The 14,583-nt window shown below is 40.7% G+C and overlaps 1 protein-coding gene across 2 annotated transcripts in view; it reads left to right on the top strand.

The window, feature by feature from the left end:
• Positions 1 to 14,583, top strand: part of PHEX (phosphate regulating endopeptidase homolog, X-linked) — a 172,791-nt gene that overhangs the window by 143,708 nt on the left and 14,500 nt on the right. For both annotated transcript variants that reach the window (XM_019529177.1, XM_019529178.1), the window contains 3 exons: positions 4,479 to 4,533; positions 9,521 to 9,588; positions 13,474 to 13,604. In XM_019529177.1, coding sequence (XP_019384722.1) covers positions 4,479 to 4,533; positions 9,521 to 9,588; positions 13,474 to 13,604 — 254 coding nt within the window. The remainder of the gene's footprint in view (positions 1 to 4,478; positions 4,534 to 9,520; positions 9,589 to 13,473; positions 13,605 to 14,583) is intronic.

Raw genomic sequence — 14,583 nt, 5'->3', positions numbered from 1 at the left:
TTAGTCAGAAAGGAAGAGGCACTCTTGTAATTTGAAAAGTGGTTTTGCTAACTCCAGTCCTAGTCAATTAAAATTTATACAAGACAGAAATTGGAGATGGAGCTGAAGATTTAAAGCCAAAACCAATTTTCTCATGTTACTGTGGGTTGCATCTCTTGTTCTGATTCAGGATCAGTGGCATAACTGGGGGGAGCAACCAGAGCAACCACACCAGGTCCTAACTGGGAGGTTTGGGTGGGGGGAGTACAAAAAGAAAATGGCTCAATTGTGCCAGCAGTGGTACAAGCAACCAGAAATCACTGCTGTCCTGTGTGGCAGCTGCCCTGGGCACCCAACCATGTCATTACACTGCTGCTCAGGCTAAATTTCAATGTACAGTCAAGTTAAATATAATTATTTTTACTTATTTGGACGAGTAATACTATCTCCCTGTCCATCAGTTTATCCATCTGCAAAATGCGGTCAGTAGCATTTGTCTAATGAATTCATTGGCAAATGAATTCATTAATAGTAAAGCAGTCTGATGGGAGGCCACGATATGAGTGCAGAGTTTTAACATTTGAAATATACTTCATCATGCTGCCATCTTTCTTGGTAGGGAGATAGGTTGAAAGTTGTGATGACAATTAAAATGTATGAGGCAATTTTCCTTGATGCAGATCAAAGGTGCTATTATTTTTTTCAGATTCAGAATAAATTCAGAACGACACAATTTAAAAGTAGGTCAGGTGTATTCCATTCCCTGCAAAACTGGGAAATGTTTTGGAAGTATATTCTGAGCAAGAAGAGGGTTCAGCAGATAGCTAATGGAAAGGCAGCAGGAGCAGCAATATCAAATGTGTTTGAAGGTGGTTCTCTAGGACACCTGGGTATAATGAAAATTGCTTCCTTCTACAGAGCAAGGATAAGAGTGGAAAAAGTTTAATTCAAGTTAGCAGCATTTTTATTGCTACATCCCTATCACTCCCCCTGCCCCCCCACCCAAAAAAAAAAGAGAGAGAGAGTGAGAGAAGGAAGTTTGAGTGAGGGGGGCAAAAACCACACGGTTGGCACCGAGTCCTACAAAGGCTTGAACACAGCCTGGCTCAGTCTCTACCCTCTGGGGAGATACCAACTGCAAACTGAGCCAATTGCTTGTTCCCATTTCCTCCTAGACATGCTAACCAAGCAGATCTGGGTTGTTGTACCAGGATCCGGTCTCTAAGGTTCTTCTCTGGGTTCCCTACAATCCAGGGGAGTCCTGCTCTCAAGCACACTGCATCCACCTGCTCCTACTCTCCCATGTCAAACCTGGAAATAAGCAGTGAAGATGCTCCAGGGGATTCCTCTCAGGGCTGTTTTCAAGATTTCTGCGTCTGGCTTGTGCAAGTGGGAGTAAATGGGTAGGTTCAGGGGCACGTGGTAGACATACCGAAGCCATCCTCCCTGTATGGGCTCAGAGACGGGGCTAATGTCAGTCCAAGACCTAAAAATCAGTGCCCCAACTTTCCTAAGCCCCAGGTGCTTATGGTATCCTTTGGTATCCTTTGGGTTTTTCATCATTTTAAACTTTGTGAGTACCTTGATCATCCCTTTGCACAATTTGGGAAGCAAGCAAGGGGTCCAGGCTTAGCGAATGATTTTTGTTACCAATTTTAGTCTTAAAAAACCTGGAGCAGGGGTGACCAAGATATGTTCCACAGAGTGGTTTTGGCCTGTTGAGCCATGCCATCCAGCCCACAAGTCTAAAATTTTGGTAGCATGATAAGCAGAAGTACTGTTAATTGTTGAAGTTCTTAGAGCCACAATAATTAACACTGTTATTGCTTGTCTTGCTTTCAAATTTCAGAATCCATGGGGAGCTCTGTGGGCTGGATCCAGAGCATTGGAGCCATGTCATCTAGCCTGTGGGGCTGCCATGGGGCCAGAACTTTGGTGGAGGGAGGAGTGGTGGCTTCTGCAGCTCCAAAAGCCACAACTATTAACACGGTTGCCACCAAATTTCTGCCCCACACTTCATATCCAGCCCATGATCTGTATTTAGACCATGGACCAGTCCTGCAGAGCTGGAAAAGTTCATATCTTCACAAAATAACAAACATTCCTGAGATCCACCCTCCTCAGTGTGAGCTCTCCCTTGTGTGGATTTCAGGTCTGGTCCATTCAAGGCTATTTGCACGGCATGTCACAGTTTGAAGGCATGAACTGGTATAAATGACCAAAAACTGGGAGGCATGCAGGAGAGCTCCCAACCTTCAGTCAGTGCAGGCAACCTGTGCTGCTGGCTTCAGTCAGTGCAGGCAAGCTGTGTCGCCACCTCCCCCCCCCACTGAAGGGCAAACATCTGTTCGGTTTGCTCCCGACCTAACCTAGGGTGCTTAGAGTCAAGTGTGGCAAGGTTCTCTGGGTAAAGCTGAGAGCACAGACCAACTGCAGATGCTTCCTCAACCTGACAAAGGGGGGTTGTACCCGAAAGCTTGAAAAGAAGAATTTCCCCAACTATTTTAGTTGGTCTAGTAAAAGATATCAAATTTACCCAAAGAAACTTGTCTGCCTATGTCCTTAGGCTAACACAGCTACAACCTATACCCTAAAGTGTAAAACTTAGACCATGTCCACCTCAGGCTTTCTGAAAGTCTGTACTTGACTGAAATGGGAAGAAATGCTTTACTATAACTAGGTTTCCAGGTGCCAAAACTCAGTCTTGTGAGTCTTTCAATTGATCTTTGTGGTTTTTGGATCAGATCTACACAGAATGTCTGATTTGCCACTGTCTAAATTCAAGTGGTTTTGTAGACAAAGCCTGCTACTCCATCAATGCCTAGCATTTGCATATGGTGCAAAGAGTAGAGTAATCAGGGTACTTGAGAAGGCTAGTAATGTGAGTTGTTTAACAACATTTGGGTTGCCTGTGAATGCTTATTCTTCTAGGTGTGCTGTGATGCAAGAAGTAGATCATGAAAGTCTTGTTATCAGTACTTGCGTAAAGATATTTTTCAGCAGACAAAAGCAGACAGTGTATGCTCTGAGCAACAGGGCATCTGAGGAACCTAAAAAGATGCCAGAAAATAAGTCTTAAAAAATTGCTTTTCATAAACTAACTTTAAACAGGTGGTCATGGCAGCAAGGGAGCAACAGCAGGCAATGAGCAGATGGGCAGGCCAGGAGAGCATACTGCTCACTGCATTGCTTGACATGAATTACATCTAGTGTAATCTTTTAGAAGACTTCAGAAGGCAAATGAGGAAACGTTGCTTTACAATTTACCTCATCTCTGCAAATTCTGTGCCCTTTTTATCAATTAAAATAAGGCAGACATTATCAAATGTGAACACCTTTTGGTTTTGATTTCAATGATCAGGTGGTTTCTACAAGTGAACCATAGCAACTGAAGCAAAGCTGTCTGTTCTTTGGACAGCAAAATATGGTGGAAAATAGGTATGTAGTGAATAATCCAGAAAAATTGGTCTATCATTAACAATGATCATATTCATTCATACACTACAGAGTTGTGACTTGACATGTGCCTACAATACTCTCTCTCTAGATATATGCCATTTCTTCTAAAAGAAGACAATGGCATGAAGCTCTGTATCTAAGCAGCATGCATGTAAATTGTCTCATTTATACCTGTTTTTTCTGGGGAAAAATCTTTTTTCTGTGGTAGTGTTGTGCGCTGTTAAACAGTGGCTCTGCTGAACCCTAGGTAAAGAAGTATCTCACTAGCAATGAAGTGAATTGTGTATGTTCAGCTGAATGTTGTCTACATTTCAGGAATTTGCTTGGTATTATGACTTATAGGAATTATTTCTGGTCCTGTGTATGACCTCTTTGGTATGGTACTCACAGACAGATTTTCACTTACCATATTCAGTTGAAGACTATTTTATCAGAATATCCAACTAGGATAAATTTAAATTAAAGAGCTAGCATGGCTGTGTACATGTATCTGACCATAATGCCTTGGAAGAAGGAGACAGGACTCTTTGTCCTGAAGGGATTCAAATCTACCTCTTTCATTTTTCCAAGAGGGTGCACTAACCCCTCTAATATACTTTGAGTGGGTGTGTTTTCTACCCCTCCACCAGGAGCTGAACTTCTGTGCAGCCAGACACAAAAGTGTGTTATTCTGGATTTTAGAAAGAAGCAGGAAGACTCTGTGTTCTCATTAAACCTCTATTGTAACAACCAACCCCTGACCCAAAATGGTCAACTGACCTCTTCTTGTGGATGACATCAGTCTTTAGTAAGGGAGTTAACTCTTACTACATGAAATAGCACACACAAGATATGACTTCAGCCTATAGGCTGTGCACTCAGCTGGGAACTAAGCAAACCTGAGTTCAACCCTGAACATTCTGCTTTATTTATGCTTTTTTTTTAATCCAATGACTGCCTAATTTAAATATAGAAGTAGTCCAGAAAGAATGGATCCTCAGGATTCTGTCTTTCATCTGAACTGAATTTGCCTCATTGCTTTTCTGTTTTTGCTCTTACAGGGTTTCCAGCAGGAGAACTCCAGAAACCTTTCTTTTGGGGAACAGAATATCCCAGGTAAGTAAGAAAAGACATGTTCAGTAAGTTGGAAATGTGTAACAAAAGTTAGACACGGAATTTTATGTGAGAAAAGAAAGTACGTGGAATGCAAGAATGTACTGGTAAGGCAGACCAAAAACATATGTACAGTAGGGCATTGCCCAAGGAAAATAGAGGCAGGAAGGCCCTTGGGATGGACAGGCGCGCGCGCGCACACACACACACACACACACACACACACACACACACACACACACTTCATTCTATCTACTGAAAAATGAGACTGATCTCAGAAGGTACTACCTTGTGTGATACTTCTGTCTCTTGGGGAATTGGATGTTCCTATTGTCTTAAACTGTTGATTGATTTCTCTGAGGAATTTGTACATAATTGTCTGAGTGTGGGTGTCTGGGCACAACAATGAGCAGAATGAAACAGTGTGCGTGCAAAGTCTAATAAATGAGAACTGAAAATCAGGAAAAATAGGCAAAAACTTCAAATTTCCTCAACAGTGCTCATTGTCTGCACTGCTCCCAGTGGCCAAGCTCAGAGATACATTTAGGGAATTGTTAATGTATTCTTCATTATTTTTCTGTTAACATTTTAAATTCCCAGTGAGCCTGCTTCCAGCCTCATTATGGTGTTTTTCCATGGTCTTCAATGGGTTTTGGATTAGGCCCAAAGTATTTAATGTCCTTCTTAGGGTCCCATCCAGACATAAAATATCTCTTAGAATACTGGGCCTTAATCCAGTAAAACACTTAAGCATCTGCTTAATTTTGATTTCATGTACACCAGAAACTTACCATCCCTGGTAGTAGTGTTCTCACAAAACCCACATGGATCCACATGCACTATCTCCTGGAAAGGAAGCAATGTAACAGCACAGAGGGGAGGATAACTAGCACTGCTAATATACATTGCCCATTGGCCTGCATTTTGTACCATGTGAACTCATTTATATTGTTTCTGGTCTGGGAGATAGCATGCGCAGAACACTAGAACGTGCTTGGAGCAGTGCTGCAGGGTACAGTAAATTTGCAGTGTAGGCATGGCCTTGGAGTACTCCTATGAGTAGTCAACAGTGGCATTACTCAAGGATTTAAAGCTCAGTATTTGCTTAAGCTCTTTTCTATGCATGTGGTGCTGTAGTTGAGGAGAAATAATAGCAGGTCAGCTTTAATCATGCTCAGTGAAAGCATGCTCATTTACTTCCACAATTCAATGTTTTTATATATGGGGTGGGATGTGGCAATGACAACGTCCTGGCAACTGTTTCAGTCAATTATCTTGTTGTACAAGACCAGTTACTCCTGACACACATTCTTAATACATTATCATTGTTCAGCTTTATAAAACATGTTGTATTTTGTTATATTTCTGTTTGGATGTGTGGTTCCAAAGAGGAAACTTGGCAGTGTGTATAAAGATAAACATTACATTTAGGAACAAAGAAATTCATGTTCAAGGTGAATTCTTATAAGCCAGGTGATTTTTTCCTTGGTGCTGTAATGAGGAATAAAGGAAAGCCCTTTCTAGTGAACTTGTTTTCTGCAATAGCTTTCTCACTGCAGCTCTGTTCCCTTGAGCAGATTTCTTTGTGCACTGGTTTTCTGGCCTAATGCTAAAGCCGTGAGGTTTTCAAATGATTATTGCTTTTTTCTGTTCTTTAAAGGTTACCTTAACTTAAACAAATTAGGCATGCTTGTATAATCATCAGAATGTTATTTAGGAAACAAATGCATCTTTTTTACATAAGACAACAGATTGGTTTGTCCTTGAAATATTTTAGAGATCCTGTCACTCCGTTTAATAGAAACCCTATGTAATGCTGGCATAAAATAAAAATCAAGTTATAAATATTGACACTTGCTGAAAATGGATCATGCAGATATTAAATATGCACTGAACACTAATAGTATCAATTTACCATAGAACTTCAATAAAATCGACTGCTCTCTATTTGCATGATAAGAACCTAAATTAGGGGTCTGCATATCTGTATATCAGAAAGAACAAAACTGGATCTCTACCTACCATAATCAAATGGTAACCATTTTTGTGAGAGACATTAGCTTATTACTTTTATTGTGTTAATATTCATTTCAGATTGAATTTAATATCCGCAGAGCCTGCATGCTAGATACAGGAAGGATTCATAACCTTTAAAAATATCCTTATTCTATGTTTTAGTTGTATTTCTTGCTACTTTAAGGAAATTCTCAAAAATTTCCATCATTATAAATACCATCTCAGCACTGCCAGTGATAGCAATGTTGGGAACTCTAAGACGGATGGATTGTTAGACCTCTGCAGCTAACAGGTTTTCTGTAAAAGTGTTCTAATACTGCTTGTACCTCTAGAGCTGAAGTGTGATGAAAAAATCCTGAGTTTAGATAAGACTTCTGCATTTACTCCTTTACCAGGACAAGGATTACATAGTAACAATAAACCAGATCAATCCCATTGGTCACTAAACAAAGCATAGGTGGAACTAAGGTACTTAAGTTCCACAAATCAGAAAACTTAGTAGGCACTTAAGTTCAGGAGGAGCCTCTATCTGGACTACAAAGTTCCCTATGTGCCTAGACTTAGGCTTTTGAGCATCCTCAGAAGTGAAGCGATCTATTGTGATCACTTTGGTGCCTAATTCCAGCCCAAACCCTGCTACAAATCTAGATTGGGGATGGAGAGGCACCTAAATCCCTGTAGTCTTCTTACTCCATTCTGTGTGCTCAGTCTCACTTGCATTCAGCTAAACAATGAAGGTGGTGATCTACCTTTTGCCCAACAGCCTTAGAGGTGAGAGCAAGCTCCACGCACCGACACTTACATATATAACTACAGCCCTACTGTATATTAGGGCTGTGGGAAGCTTCGGTCACTGATTCAATTCAGCAGAGATTCAGCCCAATTCAGTGGCCAAATCTCCAAACCCAAATCAAATCAGGAGACCCTTTAATCTCTCTGAATTGAATCAGAACCCTCTGAATTGATTCAGGAAAATTCAATGATTTGGACATAGGAACAGCTTTACATGTTTTTTCTACATACCTCAAGGTACCAGGCGGCTTATGAATGCTGAGCTGGTGGGGTGGATGGAGTGTCCCACAGGAGTGTGTGTGAGGGGGGCAGCGTGCATGACAGTGGAACCAGAAGTGGACCAGAAGCACTTCCAATCCACTTCTGGGTCTGCCGCAAAGCGCACAGGAGACCCTCCCTCTGGCCCCCAGCTTGGTGGCTTGTCCCTCTCGAGTCTGAGGAAGCACCCGGGGTCCCTCTGTGGCTGATCACTGAGCCAGGAGGGTGCAGGGGGGAGTCTTCTATGCTCAACAGTGGACCTGGGAGTGGGCCAGAAGTATTTCTGGTCCACTTCCAGGTCCGCTGCCGAGCACGGGGGGACCCCCCCACGCTCCTGTAGAACGTTTCATCTGCCCCAGCATCGCAGCATTAGAGGTATGTAGAAAAAAACATTTAAAGCTGTACCTGTGACTGAATCGCTGAAATCAGCATCGAATCTTCAGATTCGGATTCAGCTGAATCAAACTGGGACAGTGATCTGAATCAACAAATCAAATCACTGTCCCTCAATTCAGGCCGAATGTAAATTGAATATGGCCCGTTTTGCACACCCCTACTGTATATGTGGACACCTGAGGTCTGAAGCAAGAGATATGCCTTACGCTAGCTATTTTGTGGGCTTTTGACCTTATCAAATATTTCATGAGAATCTTTTTGCACCAGTCTTTTTTCTTCCCTGGCTGAAGAAGCCTTTATGTTACCCTTTGACTTCAGATGTGGAAAAAACAAACCTAATGTTGTGCATTCAGTATGGATAATTATCACTGTGCCTACTACAAAATTACAAATTTGTCACACAACCAGTTGATGCTTGCATTGTTGGGGTGTATACTTTTAAACCTACCTTCTTTAATGAAGGTCGGCAATAATATAAAAAAAAACAGTAGGAAGCATTTTATTACATGCAAATTACTTTTCAGAAAAGAAATAACAAAAGGAAGAATTGTCATGGGGGGAGGAAATTAAATCATATAACACTCTTTTGGGCATGACTGAGATGAGCAATTAGCACGTTATGGATCATTAAGTCCCTTAATAGCATGTTACTTCAAAACCCTCAGCCTTTCCTTGTTAAAATACAATGTTATTAATACACTAAGCTACTTTGAAGTATGGCATCTCAGTAAACACTTAAATATGTAATATTGCACAATAGTTAAATGAAAAGCAAAGTTCGGCATGAAAATTCCATGAACATCCATTTTCCCCAATGCACATGAACAGAACATGGAATGAAAAACTAGGTTACACGGACATACAAGGCAACATACCATTTGGTGTGTGCCAGGAACATGAAATAATCGTCTCCGTTCTAGTTGTCTAGTAAATTAAATATGATTTTTTCTCTCTTTCTCTCTTTTCTTTCTTTCTCTCTCTTTCTGTCTCTTTTTCTCACTCTCACTCTTTCTTTCTCATTCTTTCTCTCTTTCAATGCACAGGAGCAGGGAAATAATATAATGTCTCTTTAAAAAGCGTAATGAAAATCTATTTAATATTGCTGGAATTCTGTTTAAGCCTCTCTGTCATATGGCCGGGAAGAGTGGTTAGAGCTGGCGTCAGGAAGAACCTTTGCAATCTTCCATGATTACAGTAACAAAATAGGTTTTCTCTGTGCTTTCTAGTTCCTGGGGAAAAAATTATAAATATGGAGATTAGTTGGAAGAACTTTTTTAATATAAGATAATGATACCAGAAATTTGTACAGAAAAATCTAGCTGCCTTGGATAAAACCTTCTTTAAGGTTTTCTTTCAAGTCTTTTTAAATAGGCAAGGTTTTTGTTTTCAGCCTTTCATACTCTGTGACGACAGGGAAAATGTAATTTTCAGATGCAAAAGAATCTTTTTCTCAGATGGATGCCTATCTCCTATAGTTTGATGTTCATAAGAATTCAGATATTTTTAGCAAAAGTACTTTGTATTACAGGTCTTTAAGTTATGGAGCTATTGGAGTGATTGTTGGACATGAGTTTACCCATGGATTTGATAATAATGGTAAGTGTCCATATTTGGATAAGCCTACTTTAAAGGAATATTGAATACAAAGGGATGCCTTGGTGTAGCCTTTTCCTTTAATGAAAAATAATAAAGAAAAAATGATGAAACGTGTGAAAGGGCCATTTGATTATAGTAAGAATGTTTTGTTTTGTGTGCAGGTTTTCTTTTTTTCTTTGTTTTGAAAGGAATCCCATGGTTTTGGTTTTTTCTTCTTTTCTAAAACAGAGAAGGGGAAAATCAACATTTCCCACCAAAGGATAGTATAGAAAAAGGAATCTTTGAGGGCCCTTACAAATAGTTTATTATAAATAAAATGAAACCTTTTCATTCCAATTTTAATATTAAAAACATTAAATATTAATAAAATACAATGATTAAAAAAGAGCCATTTCAAAACAGAAAATTGCAAGTTTCTATTCTGAAAATGTCTAAATGGAACATTTCTGTTTTATTGAATTAAAAAAAGATTTTTAAAAAGAACTTTCATTACAATCAGTATAGGCCTGGAACATTGGCATTTTCCAGTAGAAAAACATTCCTAGGCAATTTCCATTTAGCTGTAGTCTCTTCCATTGCTGCAATGGGCACAAGAATTAATGGACTGATTGCATTATCTTCTTGTGGTAATGTTGGTCACAAGACAATAGAGACAGGAGTAAATTAAGGCAAAATACAGTGACACACAATTTATGCTTGTGCATTATAATGCATTGTTTTTCTGAGTGTTCAGTAGCTTTGATTAGGTGATCTTTCTGTCACAACCTTAAGACAAGAGAACTGGGAAGCAGGTGGCATAAAGGTATGTCAGTGCTACAGCCTGTCACAACATTTCTGCTAAAATTTCTCTTTAGTGACACATGCCATTTTGCCAAAGCCAAAACATTTTACACAGATGTTTTAATTTCCAAACTGGGGAAGTGACAAAGGGAGAAATTGAGAGATACTTTATAGCCTGGTCATTAGACTACTTGTCTGGGATATGGGAGACCTAAATATGAATTCCTGCTCTTCTTGATTTGGAAGAATTAAGTGGGGTAAAGGGGTGAAGCATGGCTCCTCTCTCAACTAGGCAGAACCTGGTCTTGAGCTTGGGTCTCGTTTAGCCAAGGGCCCCAACCATGTGGCTACAGTTTGCGATCTATGCATTCTGCTTTATGAGCCCTTTGAAAGGTTTCAAAGTTTTATTCCAATGTGGAATAACTGGAACTGAAGTTTCAGTGAAACTTCAAAAGCCGCTGCAAAACCAAATTGTCCTCCAGTGAATCCCAGCCAGTTGTACAATATGTTAACAACCATTCTGTTTGCAGATGCAGAGTCATAAGTGCTTGGAAAGAAAATTAACTCTAGTTGGAGTTTATTGAAATGCTTCTTTTTGTGTCATATCACATACTTATAGAATATATCCTCTCTGTGTTGTGGGTGAATTTTAAATGTGAACAGAAGCTGAGAAACTGGATAAAAGCCTGGCCCCGTTTTTGCCATTTTCCTTGGATCAGGTTTTCACCCACTGTTTGAGCCACTTTAAACAAAAAAAATGGGAAGAAATATAAGGTGTGGGAGTAAGTAACTGTTGCCTGTTAAAAGGTCTCATGACTGTAATCTTTGCCACTTTCTTGGGCCAAACATTTTCATGTAAATTATTTTCATTCCTGTTGAGTTCTCTGATTTGAGCCTGGTAACCTGAAACAACTATCATGATTAAGTTGTTAAAGACTGATATTTCCTATGAAAAAATTACTGTTGACAAGTAGGATTGCCTTCCTCAGCAAATCATGCTTCGTGGTATACTCAGAATTATATGTGGTTACTTTAATTGCAAAACTGAGTTTTGTTGCATTAACTCTGGTGGGCACTACAGAGCCAAGGCAGCTGGGGAGAAAGAATTGTTAGATTCTCTTCCTCCCCACAGGTCCTTTAACACAATTATTTAACTTCTGTGCCAAAATCTGCTTGCAGTTACTCCCTGGTTTTGTAATCTCAAGCAAAACAAGCTTGATTTATGCTCTAAGAAGTAAACAGAATTGTTTCTTTCTTCTGTATTAACAATTCCAAAGTAAGCCACATATGCAGTCACATGTGTGCAAGTCTGTTATTCAGACTTTCACTGCAGAATAAATATCATTATAGAATGGAAGAAGCTAAAGCAGAGGATGTGATAATGTGTCTCTTACAAATAACATATATATATTCTAAACAAGGTACAGTATATAGCTGTACTATATGAAATGCCCGGACCATAGCCTTTGTCTTTAGTTGATAATTTCTTTTGACTATTAAATAGACCTGTGAAAACTGAATAATATATTGCAGGCTAACACTAAATGAAGGTCATTTTGATTTATTGGGGGAAAAAAAAAGGATGAGTGAGGGGGAAGAAAATTTTAATTTCAAACTGATTAAAGTGATTCCTTTTTATTTTCTAATTTGCTAACACTTTTTTCACCCCATTTATGATAGAATGTTGGCAATTTTTGTAGCAAAATCAATTTTTGAAATTTGAAACATTTGAATTTGAAACAAAATTCGAAGTTGAATAAAAACAAATTTTAAATGCATTTTAGACCTTTGCAAGTTTGATTTCCTCTCCCTAGCAAAAATCTTTCCCTAAATTCACCCCAGATTTGCAAGGCTTTTCTGTTCCCTTGAAGCTGCATTTTTCAGTGAAGTAGATATTCACCAAAATTTTTGCCCAACTCTTATTTAGTGTTTAGGGATGGGCAAAATTCAGCCCGTGGGCTGGATCTGGCTTTTCAAGGGATTTCATCAGGCCCACAGTGGGTCCCTTGGCCCCACGCAGCCCAGGCGCAGGGGGCAGCTTGGGCCATGGTGCATGCAGCTGGTCCTACTGCCCCCAGGCATGCAGCAGAGTTGGGGCAGTATGGCAACTGGACTCTGCTTCCCAGCAGCCCTGGCAGCAACAGCTCCTTCTGGCTGTGACCACTAGTGTTGCAGCCACTGCAGGACCTGGCCCTGCAACCAGGGCACCCTGGCCCATCTGCCCTGCATCCACCACTAGAGATACTGGCTGGGACAGGCAGGCGGGTGCTCCATGGAGACCAGCCTGGGACCCCCATGGATGCTGAGCCATGGGCATGGGATGGGGCCACAGGTGGACAGGAAGCAGCAACTGGTTGTGGGCCAGGTGAGTGGGGCCAGGTCAGGGCTGGCCAGGATCATGGGGTGGTGACAGAGCAGGGCTCTGCAGGGAGAGGATCACAGCTCTGTCCTGGGCCCCAGCCCTGGCCACTCACTGTCAGCACCCCGTGATCCTGGCCCAGGCCCCAGCCCTGCCCACTCATCCTGCTCTTGGACACTGCTTCTTGCCTGTCCATAGTCCCATCCCCATCCCATGCACCTGGCCAAGCATGCCCTGTCTGCAGGGGTCCAAACCAGTCCCCATGGAGATCCTGTCCCCCACCTGTGTCTGATGCTCCTGGACCACTTAGGGAGCTTTTATGATAGTGGGAGGTGGTGTTGCTGACCTGGCACAGCACAGTGTGGGGGAGGGTGCTGATGTGGTCTGCAACAGTTCACCAAATCTCCCTAAGTGGTCTTCCAGTCCAAATAATTGCTTGTCCCTAGTTTAGAGAGTATCATTCATAGTGTTGTATCTCTCAAGATTCACTGGGAGGTGTCCTCAGGATACAGGTAACAGGAGCCAGGTTTCCAAGTACTAATTCCAAATTCCAAGTTTCCAAGTAATAATATGCTGATGGATAAAAATCAGGCAATTGAGTTAAACAGAATAAATCTGGATGCAGCATATTAATAATACTGTTCCCACTTTTTGAATGTTAGTTTTAGTTTGACCCTTGACTTTGGTATACTCCTAGTACTGCAAAAGAATATTTTCCTCAAAGCACATATATATATATTTTGTAGGTCGTAAGTATGACAAGAATGGAAATTTGGACCCTTGGTGGTCTACTGACTCGGAAGAAAAATTTAAAGAGAAGACAAAATGCATGATTAACCAATACAACAACTATTATTGGAAGAGAGCTGGCTTACACGTATGTAAAATACCAGTGATTGAAGCCACTGGGGGTTTTTTTGTTTGTTTTTTCATGCATCCCATGACTCATGAAACTAGATTATTTATTGTAGTATTTATGACAAATGCTTGTTTAGATGAATTTAGCCATTTTCTATCAATGAATTGAGCAAAAGTGCTTTTCAAATGATTAGTTTAAATTATAACAGCAGAATCCTTTTATTAAAGCTTAAACTACTTTTCAGAGTAATGTGAATGGTAGGAGCAATATAATTGATGGGTGTGTGTTAGGTGCCCTCTCATGCTGATGTCATCATAGACTAGTGATATAGTTGGAGCAATTGAAAAGTTTTAATAAGAAATAGTTTGTAGTTGTGCTAAGTAACCCCACCTATGACTCCATAAATTAGTAAGTACACTAAAATAATAAAGGAGACCCACTGACTTATGGCATATTTAAGTCTGCTGTTGTCTTTGTGTCCACCTACAGAGACACCTTGCAGATCAAATGAATGAATATGGAAACAGGTTTTTGAAGCAAGTTGAAGACTGAGGAAGCAAATATTAGTGAAATTACTTGTATTTTCTGTTATTCCTCAAAGTGTGAGGTTGACTAAAACTGTATATTTTCTCAACTGGAGGATAAACAGGGACCCGGGAAACTATAGGCCGATTAGTCTTACCTCAATCCTAGGCAAGCTGTTTGAGAAAATTATGCTGGCACACATCTACGAGGGGCCAGCAGGGGACTGCATGCTTAGGGGCAACCAACACGGGTTCATCAGTGGCACGTCATGTCAGACCAACCTGGTGGCCTTCTACGATTAGATCTCCAGATCATTAGATGTAGGGGTAGCAGTGGATATAGTCTTCCTGGACTTCCGGAAGGCTTTTGACACTGTCTCTCACCCCATTCTCATTAAGAAACTGGGGGGCTGTGGTGTAGACACCCACACAGTCAAATGGGTCGCCAACTGGCTGGAGGGCCGCACCCAGAG

Source organism: Crocodylus porosus, unplaced genomic scaffold (assembly GCF_001723895.1).
Source record: "Crocodylus porosus isolate Cpor-Errol unplaced genomic scaffold, CroPor_comp1, whole genome shotgun sequence".
Lineage (NCBI taxonomy): Eukaryota > Metazoa > Chordata > Crocodylia > Crocodylidae > Crocodylus > Crocodylus porosus.
This window is presented reverse-complemented; position numbering and strand designations above follow the sequence as displayed.